Source organism: Dysidea avara, chromosome 9 (genome assembly GCF_963678975.1).
Source record: "Dysidea avara chromosome 9, odDysAvar1.4, whole genome shotgun sequence".
In the NCBI taxonomy this organism is placed as follows: domain Eukaryota; kingdom Metazoa; phylum Porifera; class Demospongiae; order Dictyoceratida; family Dysideidae; genus Dysidea; species Dysidea avara.
This window is the reverse complement of record NC_089280.1, coordinates 17072326-17097866: the sequence shown is the minus strand read 5'-3', so window position 1 is coordinate 17097866 and position 25541 is coordinate 17072326. Positions and strand designations below refer to the sequence as shown.

The window sequence follows — 25541 nt, the reverse complement described above, 5'->3', positions numbered from 1 at the left end:
AAGTAATATCATAGTGTTGACAACTTGACACAGTACAATAAAAATTCAACACAAAGACTATAAAGTAATTCAAAACAAAAAAACATTAAGAACACAAACGATACGACAATAATATGGTTAACCGACAAAAGGTTCCAAATATTGGTGAGCAATTGTAACCTTTCCCTGTCCATTACCAGAAAGGTAGTACACTTTGCCACAGGAGAATCCTGCTGCTTGATAATCATTTCCCCACACACTAAGGCTAGAGGAGAGGACCGATGTCAATTCAATAAATTCATCCCCCAACATGTGGTGGTACAACCCCCACTCCCGACTACCTACAGTGTTGTAGACTAGTGGGTCTTCTACAGTTAATCTGGTTACAACTGCGTCAAACCAAATCATTAGATTTGTCCTTGATTGAGTTAGATTACCTCCTGGCAACGAATGTGAACGTACATGACAATTAAGTGATCTAAAAATCTTTCCTTTTACCTGCTTGGGGGGCCATCAGACTTATTCGGCTGCTCCCTCAGGTCCCAGTGACAGTGGATGGCCCATGCACATGTGGATGGAGTTGGGGTCGAAAAAAGTATAATAATCCCAGGATCTTCACCATCCTCTGTGCAGATACTCTGCAGCACTTTCTTCTTGTCTGTAACCTGGCATGAGCAATAAACGCAATGACACCAACCCTTCATGTAAAGCAAGGGTCTGGTGAACATACCATGCAGGAATTGTGCAACTAGTTGAAAAATCAAATGGCCAATCAGAATAAAGAATTCATAAGATCAGTGCAAACATATTCATAATTACTTCTTCAAAGGCTAAGGGTTATAACTCTTGGTTATACTAAAAGGTTTCTTTAAAAATGATGCAATAAGGGTATTGTTGAAAGATTTCTACAAACACAACTACCTTCACCAGATCCTTACAAGTCTCAGTAGTCAAGTGAGTCTAGCACTTTTATTATGCAAGACCATGTGTTGTGCAAAAAATCAATATTTTAAACCACTAGCATGGTTCATGACAACAACATAGTTAAATTTTAAATACTCAATTCCTCAGTTTCTTAGTACCAGTTATCCAAAATATTCTACTAGCTGAATGCCACAGTAAACAATAATGTAGCAACATTTTGCACAACAATTTCAAGGCAAAACCAACTGACACTTGGTAGCTTACACAATATTCAACAAACTGCTAAGACTGGTTATGAGAGCCATCATGAGACATGCTTTTCAACATTGACATTGTAAGGTCATACATATCTAAATACCATGAATTGCAGTTTCATTTGAAAACTGAGCTGTTTGCATGATGGCATCTACAAGTTTAAATAAACATGATTGCATCATGCAAACTGCTCATTTTCAAACAGAATTGAAATCTATGGTATTCACTGGTTCTGTACCACCTTGGTTATTTATGGATTATATCTAGTGCATATTATATCAACAAGTCCCATAATAGTTGGTTATTGAATGAATTGAATTTACAAGGGACTGAACAATGCCATGGGTTAGGGGAAGTGCCATTACCTGGACTGGACAGGATTCTGGACTGAAATCAGTCTATTTCACCGTAAACTATGTATACACTCTCCCACATTTGTATATCAAAACGTGCTATAGGCAGATCTTGAAACACTCTAATTGAACGTTCAGAATTTTTGCTGCCAAAATCATTGGTACATAAACGCTAAAGTTTGCTTAGTGAGAGACTGTAAGGCATGCAGCAGTGTGGGTGATTTCCAGGAGTAATTTCCTTCACCTTTGTGATTGCTTTATTAGAGTATTTAGCTATATGTAGCTAATTGTCTGCAGCCGGCAGATCTCTCTTGTTTGGACACTGGGTCGGAAAGAAAAGATTTCAGGATTAACGATAGAAATAACAGAAGAAATAGGTCTGGCTGCGTGAGACTATAAAGTCAGACACGTATAGCTGGAGGCAATTAGCTACTCTAATAAAGCAATCACAAAGAGTCACAGAAGGAGATTACTCATGGAAATCACTAACACACCTTACAATCTCTCACTAAGCCATTAATACAAATCATAGATAGTAGTGCATTTTACCTTTCACTGTACATGTCTTTGTACAAGTACACAAAAAATTGGAATTTTCAGCTAGAGTAGGGACCATAGCACATTGATAAAAAGTGCTGAAACAAGCTGGAGTAGTGCATGATATTAAAACACAGTAAAACAATTAGAAGTTAAGTGTTATATTCCTACTGTGCATTTCTGTTATGGCCACGCATGCCGAGAAATGATGCCGCGCGCCCCAGCTATATCAATCATCATCTGAAAAGTGAAGTATCCATTACGCTTGATTGTCGGCTATGTTCAACCCATTACACAATTAATATTACGAATCAAGAACTGTTCGAAAAGCATCTCTGCAATCAAAGTAGCCACTATGATAAATACAGACGATTTCCATTACAAAGAGAAGCCATCATAGTGAGGTGGATTAGCTATAAAATTGTACGTTTTAGTGATAAAAGCACCAAATTTGACACAGAGGTAGAGGATCACCTTACAAACAAATCTGGATATTGGGCCAGTGCAGACTATGCCCCCTTTGATAGGTTCCACCCACTCAACTGCACCAACAAAATATTAATGTTTAATTACACAATAAACAAAGGCCCTCTGTTAAAATTTACTTGTACATTACACTCAAAACATAACAGAGCAATCAAATATTTGATACTACAGTCAGTTATTCTCAACTTTAATTAACGATTCAACAAAAATTGCTGAATTAAAATATTTAGTCATTTATGTGCAAAAATTTTTTCTATAGAGCATTCCCCATTCATTAACGTTTGCATGCTTTCCATGCAAAATGTGTTTCAGAAACATGCACTATACACTGAACAGAAAAGGGTTCTGCTAAGAATCCTGGTTATGGACCTGTGCCTTAGTAAACATGATACAATCTTAAGGACTAATGTGAAGACACAAACGCTGTAGCATCATCCATTGCCCAGCTATACATACTAAATTCAGGCTGTGATGTTTCGGATTGTTTCCCGCTTTGTTGGACATAGTAAGAAGAAAGCATGGAATACCTGAAAATGCACTGCCAGAGCTCACAACTGTACTACTACTATTGTATCGTACACCAAATGAACTACTGGAACATGTTACACACAATATCCAGAGGTTTGTACCCTACTGTATGACAGGACCAGTAAATGTGCAGACTATGGTTCATATAGGTCAGCTTCTGTCCATATCCAGCCCCATTTGGTGGTTCAGGAACTGCTAACAGTGACTGCCTTCATACATGGCCTCCCTGACTCTCTCTGTTGTTCTAAAGTGGCCTTGATTGGTGAGATCTGCAGGTCTCTTTGTGAAAATTTTTTGTCAGGTATGTGGTCTATATAAGTCTGCTATGTACAAGAAGGATGCACTTGAATACACAACATTGCGTTTGATCACAAACTTTGAAGCCTGAAGATAACATAAAGGTTTGGGCTTTTCTGGCCAAAAATATCACTCTAAAACCAGCCTCACAATACCTTTATAACGCTTTGGCAGTATTGGTTAGATATAACCAAGCCCAAAAGCGCCTTCAGTATGACCTGAAACACTTCTAATAGGTTGCTACAAATAAAAAAATATTTAGTGGAATTTTCTACTGACCAATCGATGCTTTCAGACACAAGTGTAACTTGATAACAGCTAAGGCTACAAGCTTGATTTTTTCACTGTTCAACATTGCTTCAGCCCAACAGGTGCCTTTTGGCATACCGCAGTATGTACAATGCATGCTTCATGGACTTACCTGTGTCCTCCTTTGTGTCCCATTTATCTTTGCTGACAGTACAAGGTGTCAATTCACAATAGCTAGTGCCATGTATGTGGTTTCCCTAGCTATGTCTGTAATGGGAATTGTCCAGTTTTCCATTGTGTCTGGATTGATTGCAGAGGTCCTTCTCATAGTGTTCTTCATTTGTAACGGTGGGTAACAGGCTGAACATAGCTGAAAACGAAGTGTAATGGCCACTTCGCTATTTCAGTAACTGATAGTTGGGGCATGCATTCAGATGAAAACAATAATAGCCTGGCGCCATTCTTTCTTCTAATGCATTCCAATGCAATATGCACAGGTTCACCAGTCACAATAATGTTGCAAAAAAAAGTAAACAAACAAGTATAAGGAAAAACGAGGAATTTTATGTTCGATCATTGAAATAAAAGTAGCAAAACAAGGGAGGTCACCTACACCTGAAGATAGACATTTGATTCCTAATTCAGTCATGGGTATAGACTGAAGTAGGGATTTAATGTCCACTAGTATGTCTTCAGGTGTAGGCAACCTCCCTTGTTTCCCTACTTTTTATTTCTATGATCCCTAAAATCAAACTTAAAATTCCTAATTTTTGTAAATAAAACATATTTGCAATTGTAATATTATCATGTACATAAATACTCAGCCTGATAGGGTGACTTGTTAGGTTGAGCTATTATGTGCAGGGTGTCTTGTCACATACGTAGCTGAGCATTCTTAGGCTTGAGCCAATTATAGTCTATCATGTTTGAGCAGTGCTCAAAAATCAAGCCTATTATGTTCAAATTTAAAGTCAAGATTATGCTCGAGAGCTGACTGTTTTACTAGAGCATTTCCCGACTGCTGTATTATAGTAAGTGCACGATCATCAATTTTGTCAAAGACACGACTGCACTATTAGAGTATCTTGATCTTATTACTGCAAAGTGAGAATAATCAGCCAAGAAACAGTAAAATTAATAACATTACATGTTCTTCTTGAAATGAAATGTAGCAATAATGTGTAGTGTGCTCATATTTTTGCTGTTGTTTTAGCACATGCATTTTAATTAAAATTTTGAAAAATTTCTTATTATGCTGGCATAATACTTTTGCTAACTTCTCATGTTCAAAATTATGCTGGAATAATTGGCACAAGCCTAAACATTCTATAGGATGACTTGCTATGTAACTGAATGTTCTACAGGGTGATTATTATGTAGTTGAATGTTCTACAGAGTAACTTGTTACTGAACACTTTAATAGGGTGACTTATAATGTTTGATGAATGCTCTAACAGGATGAATGCACTAACTGGAGTATCTGGGTCACACATGGTTGGTTTTCGCATTACTATAACTCAATGGTTTTTAATCTTCTGAAAAACCTTTTATGATGATTAATTTATCTACATACCAATTTTCAGCTCAATCCCTTAAGTGGTTTGCTTGGTAGGCATAACAATTAATTGTTTTTATTAACAAAACTTGATCATGTGATTATTACATACATTTGGTTTCATGTTATATTTCCATGGTCTTTACATTGAAGGTGAAGGGTGGGAAACAAAGTACACAGAGGCAATGATTAAAGTCCAGACACAAAGTTACAGGGCTCCTTTGTCACTGATATGTAGCAAAATCATCATAGAAAATATTTGGCCAACTGAATCTTATCAAACCAGGTCCTTACCAAGGCCAGGAATTGCCATTCAAGCTCGCCACACTGCCTAGAAGACAGCTCTTAAACCCAATTTTCGAGTGGTTTGTAGGCATGCATACATTGTGCTGGAATAATTTCAGGAATAATCAGTAGTAAAAAAAATTAGGAATAATAGGGTGATTATCAGGAAAGATTAATTAGAATTCGTGTACTTTTCTTGCAGTACCACAGAAAATTTCATGAAAGAGCATGCTTAAACATTGCTAGCATAAAGTCAGTACAAAGATTGAGATACTCTAATGGAACAGTCATTTACCCTAATAAAACAGTCACCCATGTATTATGTGACTGTTCTATTAGAGTGTCCTGATCTTTTAAGGGCTGTTTTATGCTTGCTAGTAATTCTATTTCAGCTCCAGTGCTAATCGAGGTGATAATCGTGGCCCTATAGGAAACGGGACAAACCAGTGAAGCCACGTGTTGTCACCTTCATGGTACTACGTATCTGGAGATAGTACACTCATATCATACAGTATGATAGTACTGTATAGTAGGGACCACAAAGGTTTGGGCGTGGCCCATGAAAAAACATCACCCAAAAACCAGCCTCTCTTTTCCCTGAAAACGATGAGGCAGTATTGGTTAGGTAAAACTAAGCCCAAACAAGTCTTCAGATCGACCCGAAATGCTTTCAACAAGTTGCTACAGAATTAAAAAAAAATTTATTAAACGAAATTTTCTAGTGACTGACTGACTGAGTAACTGACTGAGTAACTAACTGACTGATGCTTTCAGACAAGTGTAAGGCTATGGGCTTGATTTTTCCACTATCCAACGTTGCTTTAGCCGTACACGTGCCTTTTGGCATACACAATGCATTCTTCATGGACTTACCAGTGTCTTCCTTTGTGTCCCATTCATCTTTGCTGACAGCGAAAGGTGTTGATTTGGCAGTAGCGTGTGATGGCTTCCCTTCATAATGGAAATTGTCCATATTTGGCTACTTGGATTGCAGAGGTGCTTTTCGAACAGTTCTTGATTCATAAAGGTAACATCATGTACTAGGTCTGGTATACATTTGACAAACATTCACCTATTTATTTGCATTCTAAATTGATTTTTTGTTGTGCCTACAGAGTAAACAGCTTATGGGAATAACTTTAAAATCAGTCTGTATATAGGTTAATCAAACCTTTTGCTGTTAAAAGAAATTGCAGTGACTGTTACAAAAAGAAACCAACGTGATGTAAAATCACGGTGTCAAAACTCTAATAGAAAAGCCACCAAGAAGTTTTAAAAGTGCTTGGAAACGAAGCCAGCACTATCGTGCAAAACAATTGAATAAATACAAGCACACAAAAAATTAGGAATTTTCAACTAGAGTAGGGACCATCGATAGAAAGTACTGAAACAAGCTGGATTAGTGCACGATATTAAATCACAGTAAAACAATAAGAAGTGTTATATCCCTACTGTGCATTTCCATTACAGTAGGGATATAACACCTGTGATTTAATATCGTGCACTACTGCTTGTTTCAGTACTTTTTATCAATGGTCCCTACTCTATTTGAAAATTCCTAATTTTTTGTGCGTAGTTGTTTGTTAACTTTTTTTGTAAAATAAAATTATTATGACTGGTGAAAAACCACACATACCGCACCAAAAGAAAGAAATGGTGCCGCGTGCCCCAGCTACCAATTATCATCTGAAAAGTGAAGTATCCATTACACCTATACACATAATATATATTGTTCAAGGCAATTGAATTATTCACTTGTGTTTTATAAATATTGTTAAGCGAGCTAAGAAAATTTAGGTCCCTGAAGTGAAGAGAAAAAATCAAAGACATTAAGCTGAACTTCGAAGGTGGAGGGCATTTGCAGTGTGAAGTTCCATTTGGAAATGGAACACAGAAAGAGATATGTATGCATGAAAATTGTGTTCTTTCTTTGGTATACAAGCTTTCTTGGCTGAATGGCACACTACTACGTGTATTGACATTATAAAATATTTACTTTCACTTCCTTGATTATCTTCTATCATCATTTCTTCATAGCTTTTTGTTTTGTGCTGTTCAACATGTTTCTCACTAGAACTGTTCTGGGTATAATCACTTTCTTCATCATCTAATAATAAACAGTCACACTTCACTGATTGTTGTCCAATACAGCTACTATCATCACATTTGTGACTATCATTGTTATCATCATTACTGTACTCTTCTTTGTGTTTTGGGAAGTTGTCTCTGTGGTGAAGTGTGTTATATAAAGGAAAAATAGTGATTATATTTAACCAGGCATGTATCCACAACTGGCTGAAGGCCGGCTGTGGGAGCACTCCTGGTTTACTGAATATGTACCCACCCATCTACCTATATATGTACCCACCCATGTGAGCAAACCCATTTATTGGCAAAAGGGGCCAGCATGTAAGAATTGAAAGCTAAATGAAGTCTGTATTAAACTTCTGCATAGGTAAACTTTGCTTTTGAGGTGGTTTCTTCTTGGTGGCATAAAATATGGATGTGGCGACTCTCTACACTTTGTGAACAGGGCCACCAACAGGGGGGGGTAACTGGGGCATTTTTCCCTGGACCCCACTTTGTAAGGGGCCCCAAGGGGGCTTCCAGGGGCCTCATACAGTAGAGTAGTAGCTGCCCCATAGCTACGTATCCACACATAGCTACAATAAAACGAACGTACAACAGTGTAAATCTTACTTGAAGATACATAAGAAGTCTCAGTATAAGAGATACCATCCAAGCTCAATGAGATCAATAGCAATGCAGTGCAGCAGTGGCAGCAACATTACTCTTAATATATCTTACAAAGCGCTTATATAAACAGTGTGACTTCTACATAAGATTGAGTTATTCTAATAGAACAGTCACCCTATTACAGCAGTCAGGCAAATATTCAGTCATAGTAACTGTTAAAAATCAGTCTGGCATAGGGTACAAAAATTTCCTAGGTGGTATGTATTCAGCAGAAAGCTTGCTGTAAAATCAAACTTGAATACAGCAATCACCCTAATACAACAATCCAATAAACTATACTGTGATAATCACTCTCATATTTAATCTCAGAGTCTAATTTTCAAAAATTTCCTGGAGACATTTCCCCAGATCCCCTGGCTTGGCATGCTTTAAGCTTATCAGTTAGTAGCTAGCTGTTTGATTTTAGTTGTAGTCAGCTTGTTCATGTAAAATCACTCTCATATTCAATCTCAGAGAGTCTAATTTTCCTTGGGGGGGGGAGGCATGCCCCCAGACCCCACTAGGTTGGCATGAAAGCATGCTAAAACTGTCAATAAGCTTACAGTTAGTAGCCAATAAGCTTACAGTTAGTAGCTTGTAGTCTAGTAGTTAGTTAGCTAAACTTGTTCTTGTAAAATTGCTTTTATATTCAATCTTGGAGTCAAATTTTCAAACTTTTCCTGGGGGGCATGCCCCCTAGCTTGGTTTGCATGCTAAAACGGTTAATAAGCTTATCAGTTAATGGAAAGATATGTTTTAATACTTATACCATAGACTGAATCAAGGATTAAATGTCCACTAGTATATCTGCAGGTGTAGGCGACCTCCCTTGTTTCCCTACTTTTTTTTCTATAATCTCTAATCAAACTTAAAATTCCTAATTTTTGTAGGGATTTAATGTCCACTAGTATATCCACAGGTATGGGTGACCTCCTTTGTTTCACTACTTTTTATTTCTATGATCTGTGTGCTTGTGTAATACAACATAATATAATCCATGCTAAAACAGCCAAGTACAAAAGTAGGATTAAAAAAAAGGAGTGGCCATTAAGTAATCATGTTGACGATAACGTCATTGCAGTCATTTCTTAGCTGCTATTGATTTCCCAAGTTTAGCTCTTTTTATGCGTATACTTGACTTATGGGCTTTATATTTCTCTACAGGATCAACAATGATTATTAAAGAAGGAATGTTACAGTTGAAGGCTTGAAGCTATAGTTTATCATTTTTTGATAATGAATTTTATAACAGAACACTTTTTAGACTTCTAGCAGTGGTGTAGCTACCAATGAGGCAACCGAGGTAGCTGCCTCAGTAAAAATTCTCAACATCAGGCTGAGCAGGCCTGAGTTTTGGCACCCCTGATTTTCTACTCAAACGTTTATACTAGACAGCATTACTGTATCACACATAATAGAATCTATGGCTGTAGTACTAGGCAGGGCCAGAGCCTACAGTGACATGGTGCTGGACCACTTTTCAGCTACTTGAATTTGTAAAAGATCGAGATACTCTAATAGAGCAGTCATTGTAATATACTCTAATAGAGCATTCAGTACAGATTAGCCACCGTTCTCATTACACTGCTTGGTCTGACATTTATGTCAATTGTATTAAATTACTTTTCAAAAGTTCCAATAAGTCAACTGCATGGCATTACATCTAATTGATCATGCAAATCAGTTACAATAAAAAATAGCCTCACATGTCATTTCAAAGCATATATTTTCAAACTTTTGAGCATGCGGCAATTGCCCCCAGACTCCCTAGCTTGACATGCTTAGCACATGCAGTTGAGCATCACATGAAAGAGATAATCTCTGACTTACACATCACATCAGATCAATAAAAAGTATAGTGTGCACAATTATGACCTTCCTTGCAGTCCATGGATGGCTTGACCACTCAAACTATCTCTGGAGTAATTCAGTTTTTTGTGCCAGTTGAATGCATTTAATAATTGAAGCATGGTATACTGTAGCATTAACTAAGCTGGAGTATTACTTATAACATGTAGAAAAATGCTCATAGTCTTCTGAAACAGTTGTTTCCATCCAACCAGAGAGTTAACCTGCAAATGTTGTACCACCCATACTTGAAAGGATTTGTGAATCAGTTGAGTCAGAAGCACACCCTTTCAATTAGGTCAATGTATAAACTTTGCCTCAGTAAAAAATTATTCCTGGCTATGCCACTGTTCTAGTACAACACACATATAATGTTCGAACTTAAAATTCCTAATTTTTCCTTATACTTGTTTGTTTACTTCTTTTTGTAAATTATTATGACTGGTGAACCCGCGCACACCGCATCAAAAGAAAAGATGGTTCCAGAGTTAATGGTTTTGTCTGAACGCGCACCCCAGCTATCAATTATTGACTCGAAAGTGAAGTGGTCATTATGCTTCACTTTCAGCTATGTTCACCCCATTTACATAGTGCTACAAATGAAAAACAGTAGGAGAAGCACTTCTGCAAAATCAATCAAGTCACCACAAAAAGTATGGACGATTCAAACGCCATAACTATTAATTACTGACTCGAAAGTGAAGTGGCCTTTACGCTTCACTTTCAGCTATATCCAGCTTGTTTCACAGCATTACAAATGAAGAACAGTAGGAGATACGCCTCTGCAATCAATCCGGTCCCCATGGAAAATATGGACGATTTCTGTTTACAAACATAGGGAAGACATCGTGCTATCGCGAATCAACACCTTGGGCTGTCAGCAAAAAGAAATGGGACACAAAGGAGGACAAAGGTAAGTCCATGATGTGTGCATTGTACGTACTGTGGTATGCTAAAAAGCACGTCTTGGGATGAAGTGGCATCGAACAGTAAAAAAATCAAGCCCGTAGCTTTAGCCGTTATTGAGTTATGCTTGCCTGAAGGCATCAGGCAGGCAGGCAGGCAGGCAGGCAGGCAGGCAGGCAGGCAGGCAGGCAGGCAGGCAGGCAGGCAGGCAGGCAGGCAGGCAGGCAGGCAGGCAGGCAGGCAGGCAGGCAGGCAGGCAGGCAGGCAGGCAGGCAGGCAGGCAGGCAGGCAGGCAGGCAGGCAGGCAGGCAGGCAGGCAGGCAGGCAGGCAGGCAGGCAGGCAGGCAGGCAGGCAGGCAGGCAGGCAGGCAGGCAGGCAGGCAGGCAGGCAGGCAGGCAGGCAGGCAGGCAGGCAGGCAGGCAGGCAGGCAGGCAGGCAGGCAGGCAGGCAGGCAGGCAGGCAGGCAGGCAGGCAGGCAGGCAGGCAGGCAGGCAGGCAGGCAGGCAGGCAGGCAGGCAGGCAGGCAGGAAGTTAGAAAATTCCGTATTATGAAGCTGGTTTTTGGGTGATATTTTTGGCCAGAAAACCCAAACCTCCATGATCTCTAATACAGTACTGCCGTATTTTGGTCTATAGCCATGATCGACTTAGGGATTAAATGTCCATCAATGTGTGTCCCAACCATCAATTACTGAGAAGCAAAGTGGCCAATATGCTTTGTATTCAGCCTGTTACACAGCATTACAAATGAAGAGCAGTACGAAAAGTGTATCTGTAATCAGTCCAGTCAATACAGAAAAATTAACACTGACGATAAACATGATAGCTAGTCAGACACAGGAAGCCATGATGTTACTGTGAATCGACACCTTGAGTTGTCAGTGAAAAGAAATGATAAACAAAGGAGGACAAAGCTAAAGTCCATGATGCGTGCTTTGTATGTACTGCAATATGCTAAACAGCACCTGTTGGGTTAAAGTGACGTCTAGCAGTGAAAATATCAAGCCCATAACCTTAGCCCAGGGCTCAAAATAACAGCCTGTCATCTGTCATTTTCCAACCCAAAAGCTACAATGACAGACCAATTTAAAAATGGTCTTACATTATGACCTATCAAAATAAAAAGCAATGTGTATTTAAACTGCTTACTATTATAAAATGATGACCAACCATGTTGCATGTTGGTCTGTCATTTTGACGGATCATATACGAGACATTATATTGAGCACTGTTAGCTGTTATCGAGTTATGCTTGTCTGAAGGGATTAGTAAGTTAGTTAAGTAGTCAGTCAGGCAGTCAGGCAGTAGAAAATTCCACTAAATAAAAAATTCAAAATTTCATAGCAACTTATTGGAGATGTTTTTGTCACACTGAAGGCACTTTGGGGCTTGACCAATACTGCCAAGGCACCCTGTGAGGCTGGTTTTTGGTCAATTATTTTGTGAGAATGTGCAAAAGTCCAAATATGTAGTATTACCATACTGTGTGACTCTAACATTTTAATTACCCATCTATATTATATAAAGCTGAAAAGCTGTCTGTCTGTCTGTCTATCTGGCTGTCTGCTTCATGATGCCGCTAACTCGACAACCAAAGTACATATTGACATGGGACTTTAGTGAAATTAAGTGCTCATCATCTGGCAACTCCAAGTTTGTTGTTGTAAATTGCTATGTGCTTTCGTTTGCTCTCTACAGAGCATTGAAGACATTGGTGTAGAGGAAAACTTGAGCTACATTCCTGTCAAAACCACGAACAAACAACCAAAGCGTTAGTGCATAGAACTGTTAACCCAAAGGTCCAGGGTTCGACTTCTGCCCATGACAACTTTTTTTTTCTTCTCAGTGTCACCTTTTCGTGACACACTTTTTCATATGTCAGCTATTGATGATGCTTACTCGGCAATCTTAGCACGTATCAACATGATTCACATGCGAAATAAAATGCTCACCATCTGGCTACATCTGAAAAGTTTATTGCAAGCTTTTACATGCATTCCTTTGTCTGCTATAGCATGTTGAACACCATGATGTACAGCTGCATTCCATTGTTAACCACATGATAAACAGCTCAGCTGGTAAAGCACCTCCCTGAAGTTACTACTGTGTAGGGTGTGGGTTTGAATCCCGCCAGTGACAAAAAAAAATTTTACCATTTTATATACCTTTTTGGTTCATACTTTTCTAACTCAACTTTTTTCTCATAGTAAGTTCATAGCATCCAGTTATTGCATCACACCATATGGACTGCTGGAAATGTATACAGTAGCACATTTGATATAGGGCAGGCTGGTTGGGTGCATGTTTGTATGTCCGTGTGTTTGTCCCGTGTGTTCTATTAGAGTAAGTGCCTTCTCTTTGCAACTCCAACTCTTTGTGAGTGTCAAACCTTTGTTTGCAGTATAGCTACAACTGCTTTAAATACTCTTTGTTGACCATGTTATTACAGTACCTGCCAGTTTTGGGGGTAACGCGTTACATATAATTATTACTTTTGTGGTAACTAAGTAATATAACGAAATACGCTATAAAAACAGGTAATATAACTCAAGTTACTTTACTTACAAATGTAACGCGTTACCTAAGTAATATAGTTACTCTAACGAGTCTAATATTATGTAATATTATTACTACAAATAACGAAGTTACTAATCTTGTTAGTAATCCACTGAGTAACGCGTAGCCACAACAAAGTAATGAAGCCTACTGAATGAAGCTTATTCACCAGCTTCTTACTTATAACCAAGATTTGCACATTGTCCAACGACGCAATCATGTCACGTGATAAGGTGATAGTTTCACACGTGACAGCTTAAGGCTGTGGACACTAAATAATATATTATTATAGTTACTTTATTTTTTGGGTAATATGTAACTGTAACTAAATAGTTCTGTTGCAAGTAATATGTAATATTTAACTAGCTACAGTTACTGTTAAAAAGTAACTGTCCCAACACTGGTGCCTGCACGATAGGACAGCACCACATAATTTGCACATGTCTTGATAATTATTGGTTTAGCTTACATGCAATTCTGCTGTTTAGTTAACCCCATGTTCACATCACTTTAACTAATAGGCTTGCATGATGATGGAATAAAGTTCATGCAAAGGATATCACCATGCATGCTACTTTAGAACATGATCTTTAATGTCCTAATGCATCGATACATGTTATTGTGGTTAATGTGAAAATGTGAAATGGTCCTGTACGTAGGGCAGGTACCAATGCTAGTTACATATATAATGTTAACCAATGACTTACAATGAATTTCAATTTCTCTGAAAGGAAATTGTTTAGGTTTAAATTGGGAGATTAAAAGTGGTGGCTACAACTTTCATCAATGCAGCCCATCCAGCATTTCTTGACCACCCCAAGGCCACACTTTTAATCCTTTTATCACAGCTTGTCTGTTTTTGCATGAATTATAATTTTCATGTATTACATTCTAACACTTGATAATTACACATTACCAATGACTTACAATGATTTAAGGAATTTCAATTTCTCTGCAAGGAGATTTCTTTCATCTTTCAATGCTGATAAACAATTTTCATTTTCTTCAGCAATACGTTTTAGTTTCTATAAATAGTAAAGTTTATTGATACATATATAACAACACTAAATTGTAATAGGAACTTGTAACTATTATTTATGTCTTGTAATGCTTGGATAATATGTGCATAATATACTTTGATATTTGGAAGATAATGAGGTCTTTAAAATCCACAAAGAGACCTGCTATCTGGTCCTTAAAATGGTTAGAGATCTGCTAGCAGAAAGACCTCAAGCATTACAAATTTCACTTTTCATCATTGATTTGCTATGCTCTTTTCCAAGCATATTGTACGCTAATAGCCCATAGTGTGGGCAACCAGTCACCCAAGCCAATACGAGTTCAACCACTCCATTCATTTTATAAGCATGCCTAGATTATGAGAAGTAGAGTATAATGTTGTAGCTAAGCTCATTATGATGAACGGACAAGTCCAGATATATCATGGAAAATTCTGTTTAATGCTCATCTGTGTTTTCTAAAGAGTTTTTAAGCCTATTTTGACTTCTATTAAACTATAGGTGGACTTTACCAAATACCCAAATGGGTATGCTTTCTTGTAGAATGAGTGTTATCTGTAATGTGGGTGTGGTCCACATTGAAAATCGTGCCTGGTCTTCATACTGCTGTGGCGCCATAAGTCAGCAATAACTTGTGACAACGCATTGCCATTATAATCCACTCAAGTCAACATTTTTATCACTATCACTGATCTCCCACTGTGAGCAGTGACAAGGTGCAAGATTTGATTTCTTCAGATTTTCAACAAAGTGTTAGGGATTCCCACATAGCTATGTTGTAATAGCTACCATCATTCATATATCTTGCTTCACTACTTTTTATTGCTGGAATCCTACTTCATTTTAACATTTTTGTTGTCGTGGTCCAAATGAGATTGTTTTATAAGTGCAGTTACGCAAATGTTCATTGGAATCCTAAAAGGCACATGCCGGATGTCAGGTAAGTAGTGTGGCATAAAATGGTGACTTTACAATGCTTCTAGCCTTGTGGATGTGGTGAGTGAGTGAGTGAATTGACATTTAAAAAATTCTATATTCAACCTTCTGTAAGTGTTTTCTTGATTTTAATGCTGGATTTGATGCTAGATGCACTAGATTTTTCCTTAAAGATGCTTTTGGTCATGTATGATTGATGGTTTTTAATTGTGGTGGATGCCATTCATTTTAGGAGGAACCCTATTAAACACTATACTGTTTGATACTAAACTGCATTATACAAGTTGTCAGGAAGAGCAATATTGCTTGGTTACATTACGTCAATAAGTATACAGGAAAGTACATGTGGTCGATAGTAGGTAACAGAGTCCAGTGATCAATAATTTGGTATTTTGCATGTCTATTGTACAGTGCATTAAAAATGATCCACAAAAATGGGACCAGTGTCATAAGATAGCACAAAGAATGCTGGTGGAACAGGAAGCTAGCTCTGTCCTAGAAGCCATACAATAATCACACAACAATCTTTCTAGTGACTGCACTGCAACATTGAAGTCATCCATTTTGTAGTTAATCCCTAAAAGCATAATTTTATTTCTGCTCAGTTCTGGCACGTGATATCTATTGTTCAAATATTCAAACTGGAGTCCATGCTGTGAGAAGTTGAAACAGTACAAGAATGACATTACATGATGGGAAAGCAAAGGCGGCAACAGATATAGATAGTGGTCTCATTGTAGTGTATGAGTATATGGGAGCTGCTGACTACCGATGATTATACCAATTGATAGATGGTATTAGCACTTTGGTCAAGTTAATCCATCCAGACACTAGACATACAGGGATTCTGAAAATGAAAGTTGAAAGAGATTAATGCAGTGTAGATGTATACTTTTTTGGGGGGGAGGGGGGAATATCTGAAAGTGCGGACATATCAGTGCTCCTTCAAAGTATGATGTCAGTTTATGGATAACAACTTTTAATGTGATAATCCTTGTAGTGTCCAGTGTTGTATATATAGGCAGTGATTCTGTACACATGCACAGTGTGTATAAGGTGTTGACCAATTATAGTCTGCCACATTGTACTGAGTATATATACAATGGTGACAAGGATGGCCCATGGTATGATTCACAAGTTAAATAGGAGCCAGTAGAGGATTTTCATGAGTGGTTTGAGTTTTGTTGAGAGGCCAATAACCTCCAAAAGTTCACTCAAGGGAGTAGGGTGCACCAACACCTTTAGTTTGTTTCTTAGCCAAGAGCATTAAAAACATGGCTTCCTTACTGTTGTCTCCTTCACTGGATGCCATATTGAAACATCTCGCCAGCCATTATCAACCAAAAATGATCGAAATTTCTGAGAGGTTCAAGAGGAACCAACTCAAGGAGTCAGTGGCCGAGTTCGTAGCTAAACTGCAAATTTTAGCGAAGACATATACTTTTGGCACCCACTTAGAGAACACCATTTTTGACTGATTTATGTGTGACCTGAGATTCTAAATGCAAGCAGGACTTGTTGTGTGAGGCTGAGATTAGGAATCCCACCACTTGCAGCTGCATGAATGCAACATTGAGCATTGGTGTTAAGTGCTTACCAGTACCAAATCCAGTACACCTCAGGCAAAAATAATTACTTAGCAGACTACCTATTGTGCTTATCCAGCCATCATGAAAACTGTGATAGAGCTGAGAAAGTACATGTTGTTGTGACAAAGCAACTTCCACTGGTGGCCTCCCAAATTGCAAAAGCCACAGAGCGTGACAGTGTTTTGTAACAAGATAAACAGAAGACCTTTATACTAGTGGACATTTAATCCCTAAATGTCCAGTAGTATATTGATCTTCAGGTGTAGGTGATCTCTCTTGTTTCACTACTTTCTTTTTTCTTGAACTTGTAGCCCTATAGCTACAGTACTGCCTACACACCTGTACACCTACTGCATGTGCTTGCTGCATGTATTGTTATATCACATAGTTATGTAACATTTAGGGATTAAATGTCCACTAGTATGTCTTCAGGTATAAGCGACCTCCTTTGTTTCATTATTTTTTATTTCTGTGATCCCTAATCAAACTTAAAATTCTTAATTTTTCCTTGTTTACTTTTTGTAACATTTTTATGAATCTGTGCATACTGCTTTAAAAGAAAGAATAGTGTCAGAGTTAATGTTTTCGTCTGAACATACACCCCAACTATCAGTTATGTGAAGTGGCCATTATGCTTTGTTTTCAGCTGGGAAGACATCACATGCTAACCATGAATTGACACCTTGTACTGTCAGCAAAGAGAAATGGGACACAAAGGTAATAAGTCCATGATGTGTGCATTGTACATACTGCGGTACGCCAAAAGGCACCTGTTGGGCTGAAGTGGTGTCTAACAGTGAAAAAATCAAGCCTTAGCCATTATCGTGTCTGAAGGCATCAGTCAGTCAATCAGTCAGCAGAAAATTCCACTGAATAAAATAATTAATTTTGTAGCAACCTATTGGAAGCATTTAGGTTGTACTGAAAGCATTTTTGGGCTTGGTTATACCTAACCAATACTGCCAAGGCACCATGAAAGTATTGTGAGGCTGGTTTCTGATCAACATTTTTTGCAAGAAAGTACAAACCATGATCCCTAATATACAGTACTACTGTACCGTATGATTAGCTAGTGATAATACACTTCACAACACCTTTATATAAATGCATGTTTGAACTGAGCTATAAGAACCCTATCAATGTGTAGTCTTGTGCTCAGCTGGGCTCGCGCTAATGCACAAACTCTGTCTGATGGTGACAACACTTCAGTGTCTTGGGCCCAGAAATACAATCCAGCCATATTGGCTAGCCAATCAGAATCGATGGGTCGCACAATTGCATGAATGTATTGGAAGTAGATGAAAAAGCAGACGATTTAAAGATGTTTATTAGAAGTTATTCACCTAGGTTGTTCAAGACATTTGTTTTCAAGTTATGTTTTCCGATCTCACCTCATAAGACTGAAGAATCGTGGCTCGACGGTTCACCAGAAATGAAATGCTATCCTCTACTAATACAATAAATGAAAGAGATCGTATCTAGTAAACGCTCTATTCTGAATTTTACTTTATTTTCGAATGGTTTTTCACTGTTTTTAAATGATTATGCAACTCCTGGCCAGCCAATATTTTGGCTGGATGTCATTTCTGGGCCCAAGAAATTGGAGCATTGTCACCAGACGGTGTTTGTGTATTAGCACGAGCCCAGCTGGGCATGAGACTAATCAATGTGACCCTGCAAATTGGGGCATAAGGAGTGTGTGGGGCCAAAGTTAGTCATCACCAATCAGCCACAACTAATTTTGAAAATGAATACCCATGCAGACACATAAGTGATCTGCCACAGGCTTCTATTCTAGATAGTAACCTCATTAAGCCTCCGAACATATCAAAGGAGATTATTCTAAGTTGAATGATGATGTCTGAGATGCATTTGGCAGGTAACAATAACAAGGTCCTCTGGTGGCTATCCTACACAAGGACGTCACTAACACACACAAACTAAAATTTTATTGCAACAATGACTGTACGTAGGCTGCAACAACCTTAAATTACTGTGGTCAATATAACATGTAACCACTAATCCTGTGCCCAAAACAGCCCAGCTGTAAAAAAAGGCGAGGCCAAGAATGCACAAGTACATGTTCATGGAGTAACTACAACCAAAAGACATGATATCAAAATCTGGCCAAGAAAGCATTTACAGTATAAGCACTTTTATGCATTTGTTTTCTATATGCTTCACATTATCACATCCAGCTAGCTGTACATGTGTGCTTACAATATAAACAATACTACTGAGACGATAAAAGATGATTACACTGCATTGTTACCAAAATTAATTTAACTAAAAATTTACAATTGGTTTCTACTTGGCCATCTTTTTGCACTGTATATTAAAATAAAAAGATGGCCAAGTAGAAACCAATTGTAAATTTTTAGTTAAATTAATTTTGGTAACAATGTAGTGTAATCATCTTTTGTCGTCACAGTAGTATTGTTTATATTGCAAGCACACATGTACAGCTAGCTGGATGTCGAGATAATGTGAAGCATATAGAAAACGAATGCATAAAAGTGCTTATACTGTAAATGCTTTCTTGGCCAGATTTTGATATCATGTCTTTTGGTTGTAGTTACTCCATGAACATGTACTTGTGCATTCTTGGCCTCGCCTTTTTTTACAGCTGGGCTGTTTTTGGCACAGGATATCACTACTTTTTGTTGAATGGAGAACATACAGTTACTGAAGATTGGCTATTATATTACATAGGAGACACTGCATGCATGCATAATAACAGCTTCAGTATCAGATTAGCTAGCTAAATCAGTAGCAAAAGCTTCAAGTTCAGTGTTTAGAAGCGCTACTAAAAGTGACTTGCTAAGAGAAAACTCGTTCAAACCATTCAAATTTCTCTCAAGGACTCACATGATATTTTGTGTGATGTTTCACGTGAAAATAAGAACCGGAAAGTGACAAAGTCAAGGCTACCATCTTAATGGTTCTTCCTGAAGCGGTGGGTTGGTGATATAACTAGTCTCTGTGCGTAACAAGTGGAGGCGAATCGGCTGCGAGTTGTTGCTGAATGTATGCCTCGGAATGGACATGAAGGCGCTGAATGCATCACACTATTCTCCCAGCGAATTGCCGAGTAAGTTCGTGTATAAGTTATTGTAAACGGATATATAACTGCCGTCATAACTTTAGACAGGAATCTCCCATGCCATAGTAGCTTCCTGGGATTATATATCTATGCTTTTGTAGGCCAGATCCTTGCAGCTGGCTTGTTCTAGCAGCTGTGTGGGTCAGATCGCAAACAAGTTGAGCTGAACCCTAGTGAGAAAACAGCTAAAAATGAAAGAAGATTTTTTCTCAACATTTCAACCAACCAGATGGTTGGGTGGAGCAGACAAATGCTTCCATCAACAGTTCAGGAAAGGCTATAAGGCTATGTACTTTTATGGCTTCCTCTAATGTATGGTGAAATCTTTGGCTATAAATAATGTGTCAGGCATTTGAATGATTAGCAAGTAAGTCAATACTACAAAACTAAAAAGTTAATATTTTTGAGGGCTCAGCTCAATGCGTACATACAGTATACCATAATTACTATGCATCAATCGATCGATGTGATGATAATATGTGCAGATCTGAGACAACCATGGACCCTACTATATAGTAACTGGGTAGATATATAGAGTTATGTATACTCTGATATAATTGTTGAGTGTTGTAGTTTGCCAATGGTCGAAGCTAAATTAACCATTTTAGATAGCTTTTTGTGTTGCTGAAGGTGTCAGGCAAATTCCAGTTAGAGCCAGGCAATAAAAGATTATTTTTCAAAACAGGAGAGGAACATGCTTAGGCCCGCAAGGTACAGGCTTAATCTATTTACCCCTGTAATGCATCTATCAATGTATTGCCCCACTACCCCTCCCTTCGGGCATATATGGTGCTATAGTGGGCACAACCGAATGTTAAATGCCCCATGGTAGGGAAAACCTATTGTGTCAAATCCCCACCCATTGGCTCCAGTTGCAACGTGGGGATTTACTCGGGATTTGACATAGCGTAGAAAAAATACTTGGGTGCTTATTGAATGATTGTCCCCCATAGTGGGGCAGCAGTTTCATGTCAATTCCCCTTGTAAAGCCCCACTTACATCCAAGGGGGGGGGGGTGGTTGGGCAACACATTGGTAGGTGCATAATGAGTTTGCATCATAAACCTTGCATTAAAATTTAGGCTGTCTTGGTTTTGTTGTGCTTATAGCAGCTAATGTGCTTATTCTCAAACAAGGACTGGAGAAACTACAAATTGTCTTCTACCTTTACCTATCAACTAGATCACTGCTGGTTATAAAATTTCCTTTGCTGTTGTAACTTGTTTACCATTATGCTATAATCGTTAGTCCCTCCTAGTTTATATGTCTCCTAGCAACAAAAATTGTTATGTCAACAATGTAGCATAGGTGAGAACCACAAAACAAGCCAAGTAATATATTACAAAATTGGTCATCAACTGCTACCAGCTTCAGTATGCTGAATAATACATCTTGGGAATGGCTATGTGGGATGCCCACTTTAATGTATATAAAATGATGTGATGCTCATGTTGTATAGGTGTTAGTCACACTGTTTTATTTGCTGTCTCCTCCCACACAAGACCTGCCTCAATCTGATCAACCCAAGGAACCTAAGTAGGACCTCCTGACCATAAAGACTTTTGTAAAGTACACTGGTTGAAGTCCAACTACAACATGTGGTGAGTACGTATAATTGGAATGTTGGTGTATGTGTGTAGTGCATATTAGTTGTGGGACAATGGCAGGGTCCTGGATTTTAAGAACTGGCCCAGACACATACTCAGCTTGAATAACAATATGTACACACATATGCTACACAGACACTATACATATTTGACATGTTAGTCTGACTGTACGATTACATGTTTTTAGTTAGCTGTGCCTTACCATATACTGTATCCCTTTCTGTATATGCAGGGTGGATACTGATGTTGTGACTGTTGGTGGGTGAGTTTATGGTCAATGGACAAACCACACAAATGGTGAAGAAAAAATAATATGTGGTACCAAGACCCCACTACTATATTATGAACTCTTGGTGGTACTTCATAGCCAAACACTAGTGTATCTGGTTTCTTGTGCTATTGTAGTCATTTTTCTTTAATTTTATGGGATCATCATAATGTAAATGTTTACTATTACAATATATCATGCTATCATTAAAGAGTTTCTATAATAGACGCTTTGCAAAACCATGCCTTCCTTTAAAAACCATAGTAACTGAGCCGCTGCCATTTTCATTGGGGCCAGTGTACATAACGGCGTATGGCATATTCGTTCATACTGCTTCGCAGCACCGCTGTTTAGTTCCTTTTGGAAAAGGAGAAGTGTGTTTTTGGGAAATGATGAAGTGTTGGGTGAACTGAGCTTGGAAATTGACACCCAGCTGCTGCTTTTGGAGAATTGAAAATCTGGCCATTGTGAAGAAAGTCGTTTCGATTAAAAGTTTCACTCTCCTCCACTTTGTTATTAGACAGAAGTAGTGAAAACTTACTGTGAGTGTAATATACAGCTCACAAATACTGTCTTCTGGTATTCATTGTGTAGATTCAAGCCCCCCAAGCTGGTCACACTGGACCATGACTTACCCTCGCCACTAGTACTAGCCAGAATATTGAAATGATTACTCTGTTGTACTTGATGGAAATAGGAAAAGCCAGGAGCACAATACATTAAGTTTGACAAGAGACTATCCAGAAAAGAGGAAGGGCTACATCTTAAGTTATATATTCAAAGCAGAGCTCAAAATAACAGTCTGTCATCTGTCATTTTCTGGCCCAAAAGCCACAATGACCGACCAAATTAAAAGTGGTCTGACATTACCTATCAAAATAAGCTTTTAAAAGGCATTAATATGTAAACTGGTTACTATTATGTACCAAAGGCCGACCATATTGTATGTTGATCTGTCATTTTGACAGATCATGTAAGAGACCTCATATTGAGCACTGCAAAGTGAAGTGTAAGCTGTTAGTGTATAGTGTGGTGAGTATACATACCCCTCTTGCTCTCACTTATCTGAAGATAGCATGGTGTATCAAGTATGGCAGAGACAAGACGTAGTGTGGTACATCAGTAGACACACCACTAGTGCTTGAGGATATGATTTTTACACAATTTCTATACTCGTCATCAGTTTTAGTTGTGTCATCATTACGCATATGGCTATCTCTGTACACTCACAAGAGTACTACTAGCTATGTTACACAAAGTATATGAAAAGAAGTGAATGACTAACTACTTTATGTGTTATAGAAACAATTGATAATTCCACAGCAGCTACATGAAATGAGGATGGAATATTGGACGGTGCTGTTGTTTGCAATATCACTGCTTGTGCTGCTGACACATCTTTGTAGATCCCCAGATACTGTTTTCAAACAACTTACAAGCTGATAATCCAAACTGTATGCAACATTATGCATAATTATATACAAACTTTTCAGATATTAATTTGATTTTTCGTTCAAAAGATGTATGCATATACTGGTATGTGGAACAGAGGTCTTGGTGAGCCACATTGCTTGCATGGCAATGAATTCTCTTGTTTCTGCAATTGAAAATACACAATGTGTATGGTACACACCTTGCAGAGCAGTGCTTTTATGTATTCATTCACCTACTGAGGATACTGTCTTCTCAGTTCAGGTATGTGGAACTGAGATCTTGGTGAGCCACATTGCTGCATGGCAATAGTTCTCTCATTTCTGCTATTACACTCCTTGCAGAGCAGTGAGTGCTTTTATGTATTCATTCACCTATTGAGGATACTGTCTAACTATTCTTCAGTGATGTCTGTAGCAGCTGAGAACACAGTATATACCAACACTGTCGGCTTGTACTGACTAGCAGTCTGCGCCCTGTTTAACCCTGATAATCAGCTGCATCTAATCAGCAGAAACACTAATTTTAAAGCTCTGAACACTCCCATAGTCTGTTGTTTAACAATACTACTCTGCTTGAGGTGCTGTCAACATCGAACTTCAATGCTGCGCAATCGCAATTATTCATACAGGCCCCAATGAAAATGGCGGCTGGTTGGTTACCATAGTTTTTAAAAACTGGGCGTGGTTTTGCAAAGCGTCTATTGTGAGTGGTTGCATGAGGGTCTACAAAGTGCTGTGACTGAAAGGTGATGTGCTGATGCTGGCTTTTTAAGTCAACACTGAAGTTTCACAGGTACTGAAGGACTGGGGCGGGATTAAAGGCGTGCACAGGTAATGTAGCAGTAAACTACTTCAACTGTATCACTACAGCGGGTTTGAAACATCTGGCTATAGCTATGTACGGCCCTGCATGGGCCGGAGTCATGCTGATGAGTCAGTGGAGGCATACCGTGGCGAAATTAAAACAAATCAGTGACTGCTCACAATTAAACCAAGAGTTGACAGCACAGTGTCTATCAAATCAGCCAGCTCGCTATGGCTAATGACCTTGCCCACTTCCACACTGCTTGGGTTTGGGAATTGAGGCGGGCGCCTCACACCTCGACGTCATGGCGGCAAGTTTGAATCTTCAAAGAGCACAAAAGCGATCTCATAAACTAACAAACAACTTTTAGCGAAATTAAATGTACAGATACATTGTGTAAAAAGCCCCTGATAGCTGCAGCCTTTTTACAATACGACTTCATGAAAATTACTTCAATGGGATGCAATGACGAAGAAAATGAAAAAAAGAACGATGCACATTTGAATAAATAATTTAATTAATGCATGGTAAATGGGTGGGCGATGGAACAAACTACTCCAACAATTCGCCTGACTTTTCATGTGGTAGTTACTCATTATACAAAGGTTACATGCCCCTGGTTTCAAGGTGGAATCTTTTAGTAAGCCTGAGATTTCGCCATGCGGATTTTAAAAGATTGCATAATCGATCCCTCATGTAAAATGATTCACAGTAGTGGTCGCGTGTTTATTATTATTGTGGGCGCGTGCTTTGTGCTTCTTGGCCTCGCGACTCACTACCGTGAGTCTTGACATCATTTCTCCCACTGCTATTTTGTGTTGTGGTCTAACCTTTATCTCATCTATTGCAGTACACAGGATAGTTCTTAGAACTGGCTTTTGGTGTGTGTAGGGTTGGAGCTCCTGGTAAAGTGCCAGCTGTGCTTGTTTTAAACTTCTTCGTCTAATAGTATAACAACTTAATCACATTTAGTGTATAACCACAGATTACATCTACCTTTTCTTTTCTTTGGCATTATGTACCATCTTAGCATGGGAAACAGATTTGGTACTGTGAAACTCAAGTTCAGGAAGGTGACCAGAAGCATCATTATCATCATCTGAATCTTCATTATCTTTAATTAATGGATTTTCTACTCTCTTAATATCCACAGCATAAGCATCCACTTCCAATGAGTCAACAGCAGTGGGAGCTTGGGCTTTATGTAATTTTCTTTTTTTTGTTTCTTAAACCAACTCAGATACAACCATTCAATGAGTTATTACCTACAGAGAGCATAACCACATG

At 38.5% G+C, this 25541-nt stretch overlaps 1 protein-coding gene across 1 annotated transcript; it reads right to left on the bottom strand.

Moving 5' to 3' along the window:
- Positions 1 to 23: 23 nt before the first annotated feature.
- On the bottom strand, positions 24 to 25513 carry LOC136266959 (uncharacterized). Its single transcript, XM_066062011.1, has 7 exons — positions 25251 to 25513; positions 25085 to 25196; positions 14423 to 14520; positions 7445 to 7674; positions 478 to 644; positions 325 to 419; positions 24 to 244 (listed from the first exon to the last, which is right to left on the bottom strand). The coding sequence occupies exons 1-5, from the start codon at positions 25277 to 25279 to the stop codon at positions 595 to 597; spliced, it is 519 nt and encodes a 172-aa protein (XP_065918083.1). The 5' UTR covers positions 25280 to 25513; the 3' UTR covers positions 24 to 244; positions 325 to 419; positions 478 to 594.
- Positions 25514 to 25541: the final 28 nt, after the last annotated feature.